General features: G+C 35.7%; 1 protein-coding gene across 1 annotated transcript; it reads right to left on the reverse strand.

Annotated features, from left to right (window-relative positions):
• Positions 1-2682: 2682 nt before the first annotated feature.
• LOC139118643 (C-signal-like) lies at positions 2683-13905 on the reverse strand. The gene is made up of 5 exons (XM_070682063.1): positions 13687-13905; positions 10990-11041; positions 9360-9550; positions 4700-4849; positions 2683-4124 (listed from the first exon to the last, which is right to left on the reverse strand). The coding sequence occupies exons 1-5, from the start codon at positions 13828-13830 to the stop codon at positions 3900-3902; spliced, it is 762 nt and encodes a 253-aa protein (XP_070538164.1). The 5' UTR covers positions 13831-13905; the 3' UTR covers positions 2683-3899.
• Positions 13906-17001: the final 3096 nt, after the last annotated feature.

Consider the following 17001-nt stretch of genomic DNA (forward strand, 5'->3'; position numbering starts at 1 on the left):
TAACTCGTTGCTTTGTAAATAATTGACCCGAGACATCAAAGTCGTGATTCTCGTCTTTTCAAGACCAAAGGAACTTTGACAGCTGTGTGCAGTTCCGATATTTCTTGTTATGGAAAGCTGTGAGTTAGTTTCAAATTGCCGCTACCAAGACAAATATTCTTTATCAAAATTTAACACCACTTAGAAACAGAATGAGAGTGTAGAGCTATGGATACTTTTAGTTCTGTCTGAAGATTGTGGGATGCATGAAACTTAAGTAACAGATATTATTACTTTGTACTTTAAGCAAGTTGTGGTTATAATATATATATATATATATATATATATATATATATATATATATATATTTTTTATATATATATATATATCTGTATGTATGTATATATCAAAGTCGATAAATACCCCTAAAAGTATTCTACTTTGGGCATTTTGTTCTCAAAACGTGAGCATTATGGGTTTAGGGCCCCCTGCCTTCATTGGATACCAAGTCATTTATAAAACAGTTCTCAATTTGTTCAATCAACTGTCAATGTGTCAGAGGATCAGTGTTGTGTCCGGCTTTATTTTCAATAAATATAAATGATCTTCCAAATTCTTGTACTTTTTATTTCCGTTTATTCGTTGATGATTCAAATCTTTGTCATGCTTACTCTGTTCTGTTTACATTCGTGACGAGCAAATCAGAGAAGTTGATGTTGCCCCTTTTGTTTGTATTTTGTTGGATAAACATCTTTCTTGGTCTGAACATATTGATAAGGTAAATAAGATTATTCGGAAGAAATGTGGACTTTTGTACAGATTGAGAGCCATTTTACCTGTACACATTTTGTTACTTTTGTACAATGCATTTATACTTCCCCATATCAGCTACGGCCTAGAAGTTTGGGGAAGCACTTACTTCTCATGGTTAAATTGTATCTTAGCAGCCCAGAAAATGATTGTTCGCACGATGATGTTCAAATCAACCATAGACCACTGAGCTCCTTGTTTCACCGAACTTAATATTTCATATGTTTTAAACTCCTCCTAGATTCCTTTGTTTGTTACAGCTTGATTCATAAGCATTCACCACATACATTTTCAGATTACCTCAGCGTCAGTTGTCACGACTATAATACTAGAAATTGCCAACTTCAAAACCAACGTCCATACCATGCAATGACAAATTCAGGACAGTTTGCTGTTCTTTTTCTGGAGCAAGAGTTTAGAAGGACATTCCTGTTGATATTACACAAACTCTTTACATAACTTCAAACAAACTTTCAGACATTTGATCAATCAGTAACAGGTTTCACTTTTGTTATGTGGTAATTAAGCGATTTTCTACGATATTGTAATAAATTCAGCGCTTTTCTTCTTTTATTTATTTAAAGAACTATTTGTTATTGTTATTGTGAGCCCTCTTTGCTAACTTTGAGTTTCTGACAATCTATGATGACGGGGTTTAGGCTACACTAGCTGTAAGCTATTTCCCGACTTCCCTCTACTTTTTTACTTTCTCCCTCTCGATTTCATGTGTTATGTATGTATGTATGTATGTATGTATGTATGTATGTATGTATGTATGTATGTATGTATGTATGTACTTACGTACGTATGTATCGTATGTAAGTAGTTAGGTAGGTAGTTAGGTATGTAGGTAGGTTTGTGGGTTTGTATACATGTATGTTGGTCTAAGGACCTTTAGATCTGACGATGATGCAAACGTACGGCGGGAGTGGCTATAAGTCATTGATTTTACAGTAAAAATGCAGTATACTTGCTGTAGATGTACTTACTGCAATGCTTACCGTTTGTCTCACGAATGTAACAAAAATGTTGAAAGTGCAAAAGGCCATCGCACCCTGACTGGTGACAATTTCAACATGTAAATTACCCGATTAAATCGATTAGCACATATTTGACGGCCATATCTTTTTCTGCCGCTTCCTCTGGTGTTACACGACTCGTAGTTGCATCTGCACAGTTAAAAACAATTTCTGTTAATACTTAGCTAAAAGGCTAAAATATGTATTTCCCTTGACAAAATTTCAAGCCACTAAAGCCTGAACACGTCAACAAAATTCTCGCGAAATGAGAAACTAACATGACAAGTTTCGAACACTTCTCTGGTCGTAGGCCCATAAATTAAATACATCCACGACCCTAACATACCTTATTCTCTGAAGTGTTGTAGTAAATATGCAAAATGTCAATAGTTTGATATTGCTCAATGCCTTTAAGTGCTATTACATCCCTGCAAGAACAACATGTATATAAGGTGCCGTCAAATTTGGCACCAGTCTTGCTAGATGCACTACCTTGCAAGGGGCTTGAACTCACAATAAACGATATTCATTTACCTAGTTGTAGAGATCAAAATAACATCAGTCAGTAGCTTAAACCCCTCCAAGTAAATGTTTTAGCAAGCGGCCTAGTGGCTGATATGGCTATGATTTTAACACAAAGATGAAAAACATCACTTGAAATGAAACTATTTATCTCTGTAGAAATCTCTATCTGAGTGACCTTTTCATGTCTGTTTTTATATTTTTGTGGTCAACATCACATACCACGCATCATTGGTATAATATCACTGCCAGGGTTGACATCAAGTGACATCCTGGTGAGATTTTAACACAAAGATGAAATCTCTGGTGAGATTTACGCATCCCAAACCAGAAAAGAAAAAGCATCGCATGGTTGTTTGTTTCTAATCTTATAAATTTATTCAGATGAGCATAAACATTCTCATTTCCAAAAACACACCGTCTCACTTCTTACATCGTGCCTTCATTTAAAACTTCAAACAAAAGTCTACAAAGGAGTCTTAAATGACAAAATTTCATCTTTTTATCTTTTTTATTGTTGTAGAGATCAAAATGACATCAGATTAGTCTACAATCACAAGAAAAAGGCCAAATCTGAAATATAGCGTCAATGACACGTGTCTCACATTTTGTTCGATTTGGTAGACCAGAGTGAGTACATTTAACAAAGTCTACCCCTGGGAACATGCATACCAAGTTTCAAATCAATCGGACGAGCGATTTAAGAGAAAAAAATAAATTAATCAAAAATGGGGAAAAAATTGCCCATGAAAATTTCCCGTCAATTAGAAGACACTCAACTAAGGCTGCCTAAAGGTATATGAATACCAAGTTTCAGAGCAATCAGAATAGTTAATTCAGAGAAAATAATTTTTGACCCAAAAATTCCAAAAAACTGCTCCAAAAATACAATATGAAAATTTTACCACAATTTTAATAGATCTGACAGAAGGTAACCCTCGGATCAAGATCAAAGCAATCAAACAAGAACGCTGGAAGAAAATGATTCTTTGACAAAATATGTAAGGACCTGTATACCAAACATCAAAGTTGTCTGACCCGTGGTTATGACGATACTTCTGACAAAAAAATATCCATCCTTCTAGACACACCAATACACAGACTGATACCCATCCCAATATCTTCTATAGATTAGTCTGTAGTAGCTAAAAAGTGAAAAATCAGCAAAAGCTAGAGCTACTGGCCCCAAATAAGTAATACTCTGACTTTTTCTTTGACTTTTCACTGTGTACGAATAGCTTCAACTTGGTTGTCAAGATGTCAGTACATTTCAATTTTCTTTTGGAATAATCGGATATACATGACAATAAGACGATTTACGTAGACACCACCTCATAAAACGATACAAATTTGTATCTCAACGCGTCCATCACTTCAAAAGATTTTGATCATGAACAAAAGGGCGAAAAAAAGTGTGACTGTAGAAAGAGTTTGGTTGCACTGAGGAGGCCCAACGAACCGAATGCATTATATCTAAAACGATTAGTTAGCTATTCTGACACGTGGAAGATCGACTCGATTTCCAGTGACATACAATATATCAGTTGTAATTTGGTTTCTGAAAACGTATCACCAAGGAAGCAACGCTCCCGTGAAGTCATACAACAATGAATTGTGTTCCTTTGTTCTTGTTGCCATGACATTCATCAAACCATTGACAGATTCCTCTGATGAAAGACTGCCATTAGGTCCTCCCATGTCCGTCCGGACCCATCCCGGATGCAGATTTACCAACAGTATCTTATCAGCTTCCACTTCAATGCTAAGGTTCTTGCTAACCATATTCAATGCAGCCTTTGAAGAGAGGATTCAAAGTTGAATTATATCATCCTAGGATGATGCAAAAACTGCGATCTGATTTGTTGAAACGTGAAAAAGAATAGTGCTGTATTCGTAATGTAGCATGGTTGGAACAGTCCTCTTTGGAATGTGTCACACCAGTGTTTCGCGTTAATATTATACCACAATATATTATGGCAAAAGGTCACTAAACATATCCACCCGCTATCGCCCGTGCACAAATGTGGTGGCACCCCAATGCTTAGAAGACATACACATTAAACACTTTAAACTGATGATGATTCATTGATTGCAAACTACATCTTGAAAGTAGAATGATCGTCCAATGTGATGGTAAAGAGTGAAAATTGATTAAACAACATGTCTCTTCCACATGCTTATTTGGTATAATTTGTCAAGAAGTAATCATGGCAAAGTATCAAAGAAAACTATTATCAATGATGAATATATTGTTTACTAGTTGAGCCAACTCAGAACTTTGGCAATTGCAGGTCAACTGTAAAACATTCTAGCCAAAAGAAAAGCTGTAAAAAATTTAGCTTTTACTTTGCCTTATCTTTAAAACATACCTTAGAGCATCTATAGCTGTAATAGCCAGCACTTTCATTGATATCAATTGAACTCCAATTACTGGATATATTGATGATTGCGGCACGTGATGTACTATACTCATCTTTACCATAGGTCTGTGCTGCCTTCCTTATGAGAGGCAGAAACCTCTGTGGAAATCGAAATTACGAGTTGATACTATATTAACTTTATAATATAATATAATATAATATAATATAATATAATATAATATAATATAATATAATATAATATAATAAATATAATATAATAATATAATATAATAAAATATAATATGATATAATAAAATATAATGTAATATTATATTATAATAATATAATAAAATATAATGTAATATAAAATAATATAATATAATGTAATATATTATACTATAAAATAATATAATACAATATAATATAATATAATATAATATAATATAATATAATATAATGTAATATAATATAATATAATATAAAATAATATATATAATATAATATAACATATAATGTAATATAATATCATAACATATATCATAAAATATAAAATATCATAAAATATCATATCATATCATATCAAATCATATCATATCATATCATGTCATAAAAACACAAATGAAGAAAATGTCATGGAAATTTCTTTGACACCAAGCCTCTCAACTGGCATAGAAGGTTAACATATATCGACATGCATTTGTCTACCATAGCGTTTTGTACCATATAGTTCATTTTTCATCAAAATGAGGCTGTGACTTCGAACTAGACTCTTGCAAATCGACAGGTACTAACGAATATGTTAATATGGTTGCCTGTGTGAGAAGCTGCTATGCTAAAACATGACTTTCTGTTGATTTATATCAAAAAAGTGATTTACTCGTTTTTTTATACCTATAGTTAGGATTGTTGATGCTCAGAACTGTACTTAAGTGGGTATCTTATGTAGTTACCAAAACCGAGCAATAATTAGCGTACACCGATTAGTATTGCTTTGAAAAAAATACTATCTTTGAAAATTTTTCAATTTGTGACGATATTAAACTCTGTAACGGCCAAAATTGTCCTTATACCATTGACATAATTAAGCAATAAAGTACTTCCAGCGACGATGTACCACGAGATTTTGACCAATTCAGGACTTATATGCACGAGTGATAGCAAGTGCATATATGAAGTGCCCTAGCCAAAACCTAGTTGTACACCGTCGCTTGGTGTGATTTACTGCTATTATATCATGACAGTATATTGAAATTCTGGCATTGAACTTCAAAAATGGATTTTGCTCTTGCCCAAAAGCTCGCACGTGTTCCTTCCAACCGTGGTATATCTCGAATATACCACGGTTCTTTTTGCGTTTTGACCAATAAGATCACTGCATTTGCGCCATCAATATACTGGTTATGATATTGCATAATATTACAGTGTACAATATTATATTCTTTTCTTCTTAATCATATTATATTATAGTATATTTTATTATGTAATGTTATGTTGTGTTGTGTTGTGTTGTGTTCTGTTCTGTTATATTATATTATCACATGAACTGGCCCGAATTCCCACCTGTGTGACGTAGAACAGGACGGATAAGAAATCCGAATTACCCCTGTTGTACGTCATCAACCGGAACTTTTTTCTCTCATGGTACCGTTCATACATGCAGGCGTCGCGACACGAACATATTTGTTGTGATCGATGCCGTGCTAGCTCGCACGTTATTTTTACAAAAAGGTGACCCGATAAATCCAGACATGGAAACATAAAGGCATATTTGTCCAACGAAATTTCAAGTCGCTAAAACAGTAGCTTTTCCCGAGAATCGAATGGAGATACCGACGATCGTTATTTTAATGGCTCAGTAACGTCTCGGCTCCAGTCGAGTCGTGTGGACGTCGTACCTGGCGACCCCGGTTGGCGATAAAACCGAAACCTACACCTCAAACTGAATAAATGAGTATAGTATAATCTTCGGGAAAGCGACATTGGAGGCACAAGCCTAAAGTCATTCGACTAACAACGACCAATTTCCTTAATCACACAAAAACTCCGTAAAGTCTCGCTGGGAATCAAACTTGCAGCGCGGCATAATGCTGTAGCGAAGACATAAGCTGTCGAGCTGTGTGCAGCGCTGTGGAATCCCATGTACTTCGAAAGTTGACTCAGACAACACTCAAAACAGGGTTTCCGCCAACAAAATTAGGATGTATCCATGGACGAGATATGTGTCAATGCAAACATCAAAGTTCGTAAGACGAAAACATTGATGACCGAGATCGGGATTGACGAGTTGACACCGGCAGAGACCGGTGACGGCAACGTTGTTGGCACAGACATGCAATGAGTGTGTCATCGAACGGAATCTTTCGCGCTCGCAAAGGTCGTAAACTTGTGTGATATTTTGAAAGCCACGGCATCTCTGAGAATGAGAATTACTGTTTCGATCGTGTCGTCTCATTTACTTCATAAATATAATTGTAAATATTCTAAGTAACTCTGAGTACTATGGTTATCCGTCGCTAGCACGGTGAAAGCTATGTCCGCCGATGGCCAACTTGCCTTGGCATCGGTACAGCGCGAGACAATGATTGACACGTTCACGTGACCGAATCCGTACGTCTGGTTGGTGGAAATACCCTTTAATGTAGCAAATTTCAGCTTGATGGGATTTATGAATGAAAGTATCTCCTGGGTGACGGGCCGCTTTACTCTTTAAATGAAAGTAATCCGCGTAGGTAAACACAAATCGCGACGAAATTCATGCAATTTGTTACGATAATTTGATCCATCCACGTTAAAAGAAAAATAAGAAGACTGTTCATGTGATAAATATATAATCCCATGGTATTTTTCTCTGTTTGACGTCATCGTATACTCGTGTTTTTCGCGGAGCCGCACAACTTCTCGCCTTCGGCTCGAAGTTGTACGGCTTCGCGAAAAACACTCGTATACGATGACGTCAAACAGAGAAAAATACCATGGGATTATATATAACTATATTATATTATATTATATTATATTATATTACATTATATTATATTATGTCGTATTGTATTGTTATATCATATTATCTGTCCGGGTCATTTCCGAAATTGGCGACGCTATACCATAATATTTTTACCTATCATTAGCCAATCAGCGGCCAGCACTCCATCAGTAAAAAATTGTATTTCCTGGCAACCTCCACATGCGTCTATGGTTACGTACGAATATACTGTGTTGAACTCTATCTTGCCATATACTCCTCCGCTGCACCATTCACATAATTTTTTCGTGTATTATCAGAGATCTGTGTCAAAAAAATTGTCAGTTGTGAAAGAGGGGTTTTGCCAAAACACTTGGAGTTGCACATTTCATTGGAATACGGATGTCGTTTGTGAAATGACAATTAATCGCACCGTTTTCTATCATAATTTCGAACAAAAATGTGGCCACTCTATCAACACACATTTTCAAAATCGCGAACCAGACAACCAAACCCCATATATTGCTGTGATCCTCGGACCCGGCCTGAAGTCCTGCGAAAACATAAGTAGCGTACCTAAACAGATCGGAGATGACAGTGATCAAAGATTCTACCTATTCTGTCAGTTGAATGGCCACTCTGTCAACACAACACTGTCTACAAAAAGATTCTCGATACTTGAGCGAAATCGATAAACTGGGCGTATATATTTCCATTATTTTCTCTGCTTATCGGACTCGTTTTTGGCCATGACCTTCTGCAGAACACGTGAATTATCTTGACAGTGGAAATTTGTCGAAATTCATAAGACAGGCTTAATAAGCGGCCCAAAACTGGTGCGTAATTTGTGACCTGGCGTGACCTGCACTTTATTAATGATGTAATCTGGTCGATGATTGGCTAAAAGCTGGAATACATTATCATAATGAGTCGCCAATTTTGGAAACGATTCGGACTGATTATACTAAATTACATTACATTACATAATATTTTATTAATACATTACATTGTACTATTCTCTATGATATGATATGATATGATATTACATTAAAGTTAAGTCCCTGTAACTCTTGAAATTTGTCGACCTGAAAAAGGCTTTCTATTTTCTCTAGTTTTCTTTAACTTCTACAGATTTAAATGATATAGTCTTTTAGCACTGATGAATTGGACAAGTAAATTTAAATTTAACCGTTATTTTGATTTCCCGCCATTTTTAAAAATTTGTAATATTACAAAAAAAATATAGCCTATGGTGTCCCAGTGGACAATATTCAGCACTATGCATTATATTGGACTACTCTGTTGTTTCTGTGAAGATTCCGATGCATATATGCACTGCATACTGTGTTTTTGCTTTATTTGCATGAGGGCGCCATCGTATGTTCGGGCAAACATTTATTATTTATCTTGCTCGAAATTGCACATGTAGTCAAAGTGGGCAGTTTATTCTACCAGTATAAACACCCCTAAATGAGTACATTCCCGTGAACTTGTTTAGTTTGGAAGTAAAATCACAAAAAATAATGCTAAAGGATGCAGCTATCGGGCCTTTAAGGACCTGAATATTCCACTCTCGTAAGCAAACCCCCTAAAGTTCATTCCTGGTGTATTTTGAATACTAGTGCGTATATGTACATATATACTTAAGTTTTGAACATTACACCTTAGAGATAAAACAATTCATATGTATGTAAGAATACGACTTCTTACCTTGGTGACAAGCACTGGACCGACTGTGTTCACTTTATATGTTAAAATCAACGTTTCTTCCTTGACATCTTCAATTTTCTCTTCCTCAAAGAGAACTCCCGCATTATTTATCAGCAAATTAAGTCCACTTCCATCAAGTATCTGTTCCACCTGCAGGGCTGCATTCTCAATGGTTGACTTATCCTCAACATCTGGAAATGGAAACATCTTTCTTATTTATCGAAGTAAATTTGCATTCCAAGATTTTAAAAATTTATTCTGGTAAGTTATCCGGTTGTGTCTGGCATTTAATCACAGAAAACTAAGCTTTTGACCATTTTGAAGAACTTTTTCGATGTCAGTAATTTTAAATATCGTCAATGAATTAAAATTTCAAAGCTATTTAATCAGTGATTTCAGAGAAATTGTTTACGACAACAAATAAGAAATAGTATGCAAAACAATTTGATAAAGGCTTCATTCATGTTCAAGTACTGTTCCAAAAATGAAAACATTGACACGAAATGATCACCAAGTAGCCATTTAGATCGTATTGCAAAATAGTGCATGCATTTGTAAAAAGAGGAATTCAGGGGGAACTTAAAAATTCTAGAGGTACTATAGAGGGGGCTTGAAGGTTTTGCTCTGGGTATAAGGGAGATTCAAAAATATTTTGGTTCCCTAATTTTTACATTTTCAGATTCCATATTTAGGTAGGTAACTCAATTAAAAAACGCATAACATTTTTATGTCATACCATGGTTCTAATATCAGTAATAATTCTTAAAAGAAATCTGGATTGATTTTATCGTATTTCATTACTTTCATTTCGAAAAATGTCAAATAAAATGAATGCTATTGAATTTTCATGGTCTGGGAAACAACAAGTAGTGTATTGTAACAGGGGACAGAAGCTGAAATGGTTGATATTTTTTCAATATTTCTATTCAATGGATCAAAACAACGTTTCTTGGTTTCTCCCTACAGCATGCTGAAACACAATATTCAGCTTGTAAACAAAGCCTGGTTGAATATTGAAGAATATTCCAGACTGAAACTCATTTGTGAATGATAAACATGCACAGACTACATATGTACATACTGTGTTGGCAAGCTGATTGTGAAACTGTTAAACATGCTAGAGGGAGATGAACAAGAACTGAAGTTGATAAATTTAAAAAAATAGTGACAAAATTATCAATATCAATACAGCTAATGCCCTAGTTTCCCTACGGGCAGTGACACGGTCTCTGTATATTGGCAGTGTGACAGAGATAAAGTTCTTACTCTGATAAAATTATGTGACATATGACCTTCATGATAGTGAAATAGACTTGTACACCAGATCGGGCCAGAAAGGAACACATGGAAGATAAGGAGACTTGACAGCAAAATGGGCAAAGGTGATGAAGTGTTGCCATACTTTACAATATTAGGGACTTTTGAATTCCGATAAATTAGAATATTGAAAAATATAAAAAAAGATAGGGGTAACCACACGTCATTTCCTACGAACCGATGATGCAAAGTCGCTGTTTTTTAAAAATATCACTTAGTATTGATTTACCAAACCATTCAATTCAATACTATGCACTGAATGAAACATTGAATATGTAGACAAGAAGGTCTGAAGAAAATATTTGATACATACCTATTTTGAGCACTGTAACAGATGGATTGTCCTTGCTTATCTGTTGTAATTCCTGGAAGACAAACCAAAACCATCATGTATTCTTATTTTTTATGATACAGAAGAGCCAGATGAGGGTAAAATCACTCGCATTGTGTTTCTTCATTTATTCTCGTTTTTGTGTCACCTTATATCAAAGGTTTCGCTTAAGTTTCACATGATCATATAGAGAAAAACATTATGGAACATGTTACTATGCAGATTATATTTATATCAAGAAAACTTAACAGAACTCATCACATATTTGTCTACATATGTGTCTCAGCGACATGCCATGGCATGTATATACACTCACTGTCAGTTTCCGGACAGTATATAATGGCTTACATGCTAATATTGTATTTCAATATTTCAGAAAATGAAAATAATAATTTCGAGATAAAACGAGATAAGCTCGAACAAATTTGTTGATTTTCTGAACAACAAAAATATTATCTCGTGATCTGGAGATAATAAATATATCTCCCTTAAGGACGGGCTATCACAGAATGGACAGAGAATTTAATAGCTTTACAGATGTAAATCTCTACCCTTCGACAAGACAAGATATTGGTGTCTTAAAAGTAAACTGCCGATTTAGATCGGGGGTGTCTAGCAGCGTTGCTGTGGCTGCCGTGACCAAAAATGGTCCCCACAGAAAATTGATCTCGTTCGGTTCAAGGGTCGGCGCCACTCGACCGCGGCAAGCTGACAGTCATAGACATAAATCAGTATCCCCACTTGCTGATTTATCACGCAAAATTATGAAAGCATGTTTGCTTTTGATTAGCTCGACCCGTGCCCACTTTATCACCACTTATTCTTTGTTCCTGCCTAAAACATCTCTACAATAAAAACATCGATTTCAAGCATTTTCCTCGAGCTGTCGGCGGTTTTTCCTCGCATTGAGAACTTTGACCTCTCAAACGTTTCAATGGACTTTACACGATTGAGAAAAAATGCTTGACAATACTTTTGTGGAGGTACTTAGCAGAAGTAGAAAATGAGTCGTAGATAGTCAGTGATGAAGATGGTATATATTTATTTATTCAAAGACAAATTTATTTCATAATTTTGAGAGCTAAATCAACGACACCGACTGATGTCGTTAAAAGTACGGAAGAAGCCTACATTGATTGGCTCGCAGCAGTTGTTCTGTAGCGATGACGCTGATCCAGGCGCCATCAATACGCCACAGCACCATGAACGTATTCACAGCCAGTGTCGTATACATAGAGAGATGCCCTTCTCTTTATGTATGCTACACTTGCAATTCCCGTCACCTGTGTTGACAGCTATCATGTATAACCGTCCATAGAGAAAGGCTGAATACAAACACAAGTTTACAGCTATGTCCTACAGTGTATGTAACAATAGTCATTACATAAGTATGGGCTTTGTTGACAAGCAGAATAGCACCTGGAATAGTTCGCATACTATCATGCTATAGGGAGTTGGATAGGCAACAGCGGCCGGCCCCCCTCAAGTAAGTTAATGCATGGGTGTTTGTACCCATCAAGCCCAAAAGTAAGAAAATGATCAATTATCTTTAAAAACCACCAGATTTGATTGATATTTGGCCTAATTACTGGAATTATTAAATTCTTCAAAAAAAATGTCTGCCTAAATCTTGACGAGTTGAGTCACGTGACCAAATCTGATATTTTCCCGCCAAAATTTACGTCTTTATTAATTTTAATATTCCAACCGTAAACCGTTAAATTTTCTTGATTTTTTTGCACTTTTGAAACAACATCTATCATATTCTTTCAAAAATACATGGCACTCATGAAACTCTATCTATACTTCTTTCTGATATTCAAAATATTCATGTAAAACGTCAAAAATATTATATTTGTTGTTTTTTGTGAAGAAATAATATTCAAAATCCAATAATTTTGCATCTGCCACTAGTTCTAACACAAGTTCCCATCCCATTTTACATTAATTGGTCATAATATTTTAAATATTTTGATGTTTAGCGGTTGGAATATTCAGTTATTTGCAATATACAATTTTGGCGGGAAAATAACAGATTATGGTCACGTGACCTGACTTAGGTAATATATTATGATAAATTTCAACTTAATCAAATGCGAAACATATTTTTGGCAATTTTCACAATTTTCTGACCAGGTCTGATTAAAAAGTATGTTCAAACTGATTTTACATGTATGTAAGCCTATGCCCATGCATTAACATACCTAAATTTGATGCACAGAACAAGAAGTCTAAAAGTATGACTAAAAGTTACAGCCAATGTCCTTTTATTAGTTATTCTTGTAATATAGGCCTAAGTAACAAAGTCAGCAGTTCTATCAAGGTTACACACACATTTCAAAGTGTTTATTTTGGCGCGGAGGGGGGAGGGTAAAATTTTACATAAGGGACCACCCTCTATTTCTTCCGACCCACCCACTCATAATGACTACCGAAGAAGTCTACATTGCATGGTTGGCTCGCAGCGGTTGTTCTGTAGCGATGATTCTGGCCCTCGTGCTGTCGATGCGCCACAGTACCACCGTACATAGAGGAGGCTGAATACAACACAATTCACAGCTATATTCTAAGGTGTATGTCCACTTATCTGTACTCGTGCCCTCAGGTCATCAAATGTTCACCTTACAAATTTTGAATGGAAGGGACGATCGAGTTGAAGTATACGCGGCGAATACTCACGTAAGCGGTATCTGGTGACCTGCACGATGCAAATATATGTGCAGGAGGAGACGACAGTCGGACAATTTGTTTCACAAGCTCCAAGCCGATGCCCCGGCTACAACCAGTAATTAACACTGTTTTTGCCTTCAGTGATGCCGCCATTGTCTACTGGCTCCTGTGGTATGTAGCTCGAACTTCCACGTTTCCCGTGAAAGCTTTAAGTGGCGACACGCGTGTGCCCTTTAACCTCTGCGTGGCAGGGATGCGCCTCCGATCAAAGTCGTTGGAGGCGCAGCCATACATTCGAATCTTTCACAGTCTCTCTTCCCAAGGACATACATTCATGTGCTGACTCCCTACGGAGATTATAATACTAAAATTCCGACTAATTGTGATGTTTGCCAATGGAAAGAATAAGCAACGATGTTTACAACACTCTTGGTGGCATGACTATTTCTCAAATATGGCTGCATTTGCAGGAATCCAGATTGAAATCTGTTTTTCAGACCCAATCAATACCTTCCAAAATTCACACCCTAATCTATATGATTAAAATTTTTCAAGTCTCCCAACTTTCATGTAGCCGCATATTTAAAATGGACGTACGCTAAAAAGAGATGAACATGCATTGCGCAGTTCGGCTCGCAAATATTCTACAATATACCTCTCTTTGATGCACACATAAATATCCTGTAGTGGTTATAGAAGTATTGTCAGCAGTGTGTAGAGCCATATTCCAGGCAATTCTTAATTTGATTCGTTTCGAAATGCGTGGGGGATTTTTTGGATTTAAGATTTAATCCAAATCTGGTCGGTTTCTGAATTCACTGAAGAGCGCCCTTGAAAATAACTATCATGAGAGAGTATGCAAATTGTGAATTCTTGCTACACTATGCCAAATAGTGAAATACTGAGAACGGTGACTTACCGAAGAATTTTTATTATAAAAAGTACAAGATATATTAAACCTAGATCCTGCAGCATGCTTATAAAATTGTACAAAATTGACAATACTGGAGGGTTGAAACATACTATCAAATAAACTTTTAATCTCTGAAATTTAGGGTGTAAAATTTGGAAATTTGCTGAAAGTAAAAATTTCATTAGTTCAAACACTTTTTGAGTTTAGAATCTTTACTGATCAGTATTCAACTTGTCAACAAAGCCTGGTTAAAATTAAAGAAGATTCCAGACTGGCACTCACTTGTCAATAATACAAATGCACAGTACATGTACACATGCTGTGTTGGCAAGCTGAATATGAAACGCTTAAACATGCTAGAGTGAGTAGAACAAGAACTCAAGTTGATAAATTGAACAAAAATAGTGACAAAATTATCAAAAATCAATACAGCTACTGCCCTACTACTGCCCAAGGGCAGTGGCACGATCACTGTATATCGGCAGTGACAGTGACATAGATATGACTCTGACTCTGATGAAGTTGAGGGCATATGAACTTCATGATAGTGATTGAAATATACTTGTACACCGGGTCAAGCCGAAATGCAACACACTGTAGGTAAGGAGACTTGTCAGTTAGCAATAAAGAATGGACAAAAGTTACAATAGGTGTATAGATCTTCAAAAATAGTATTGACAATTAAAGAATAAAATGCATCTGCTTGAATGTAATGGTGCCGTTTACTTCCATTGCTATATGGCTACCTTCACAACAAATGCATTATCCATACAGTGTAACCAAGACGTGAATTTTCAGTAGGTATGTTGAACTTGATATTTAATCTAAAATTGTATTGTGTATTGATACCAAGTTTTGTTGTTATTTTTGTTTCAAAATTATGTTTAAGGTAAAGGGCGACGAATTCGGACGCACACACGCTTTAGAACGTTTCTGCGCAGATTTAACTCCAGCCTGCTGCAAAGGGTTATTTTATAGCGCATGTATTTAACATCACCTGTCATTGTTGAAATTGCGTTTTTACCTAATTTTTTGACCCAGTGTCTTAGAAATACATGTGAACTATAACCTTGTCATATTTTGACCCCTAGGAAACTGGTTTTTATTCAATATGACCGAAAAATTAACATTTCTCTCCCATTTATATGGCGCAAATTACCCATTCACCTGGAGATATTGTAAAAAGTAGCGTGGTGACACCCTTTTATTAAAAGTGTAAACTAAATGGTATTATGTCAGGAGTTATTCGCCAAGTTTGGTCAAAATGACACCATTCAAAGCGACAGGAAGAAAGTTCGAAAATTACGTAGTGATAAATTTCGATATCGTCATTTTGTAATCGATACTTATGTTAAAATTTCTTCACAAACATCATGAAAACTATACATTCGATAGATATGGATCTTAAGTCTTGGTATTTATTAAATTAACTCAGTTGCTAAGCGTTTTATAATTGCTTTCTTTAGTTTAAGGTAATATGCACCTCGAAAGTGAAAGACTTAAACTTTTGCTCATATTTTCCTCAGTGAAACTTTGAACCATTCTCTTACCAAAGCAAGAATAAAAATCAGGGGTCACCGTGCAAACTTTGGTACTAGAGAGACAAATATCTTGCGATTTCTCGATATTTGAAATTCAAATGGCCGCCATCCCTGTGTAAACTCTATGGGAAAAAATAAATTTTCGATTTTCAAAAAACTAAGACGGTGAAAACTTTTCTTTCGCCAAGAGCTTCAAAATGAGCCCCCACAAGTGGTAGGTCAGAAGAAAATTGAAAAAATTTGCAGGCCCGAATTTCTGTCCCCGAGGTGCGTTCTACCTTAAGTGAATTATATCATTTTTATTTATTTCTAACGACCCATTTTAACGTCCGTTTCCATGGAAACAAGCGTGGTGACCCCCATTTTTTATTTCATTTTTGCACTTGCACAACTTCCAAGAATATTTGTGCAAAGTTTCAAGAAAATGACACCACAACTTAATTTTGACGTAATTCGTAGTACTTCACCTTAAATACTTTCAGCTTGTTCACACACCCTGAGTATGAATATTCAGCAGCGTTATTGCATAGTGACATCTCGATTTACCTGACTGAAATGCAACTGACAGTGTGCATAACACATATGCAGATTATGTGAATAAACTGAATATTTGTATATTGTATGCTTAAAGGGACAAAGTCGGCCATTTTTCATGGATTTTGTTTGATACGAGACACTATTTATATTGTTTGACATGTTGAAAGATACTGAATGAATAGGTGACCATGCATATATTCCATCCCGGTTTTAGACACAATAAATAAACCATCGCGAGAAAGAATAAATGGTCATGACCATTAACTCGGCTGTTCACCGCTTTACTGTGTGCATCCACCTGTGAAAAAAAAAACACACTCACAGTGACACATC

This window comes from Ptychodera flava, chromosome 19, assembly GCF_041260155.1.
Source record: "Ptychodera flava strain L36383 chromosome 19, AS_Pfla_20210202, whole genome shotgun sequence".
Taxonomy (NCBI): Eukaryota; Metazoa; Hemichordata; class Enteropneusta; family Ptychoderidae; genus Ptychodera; species Ptychodera flava.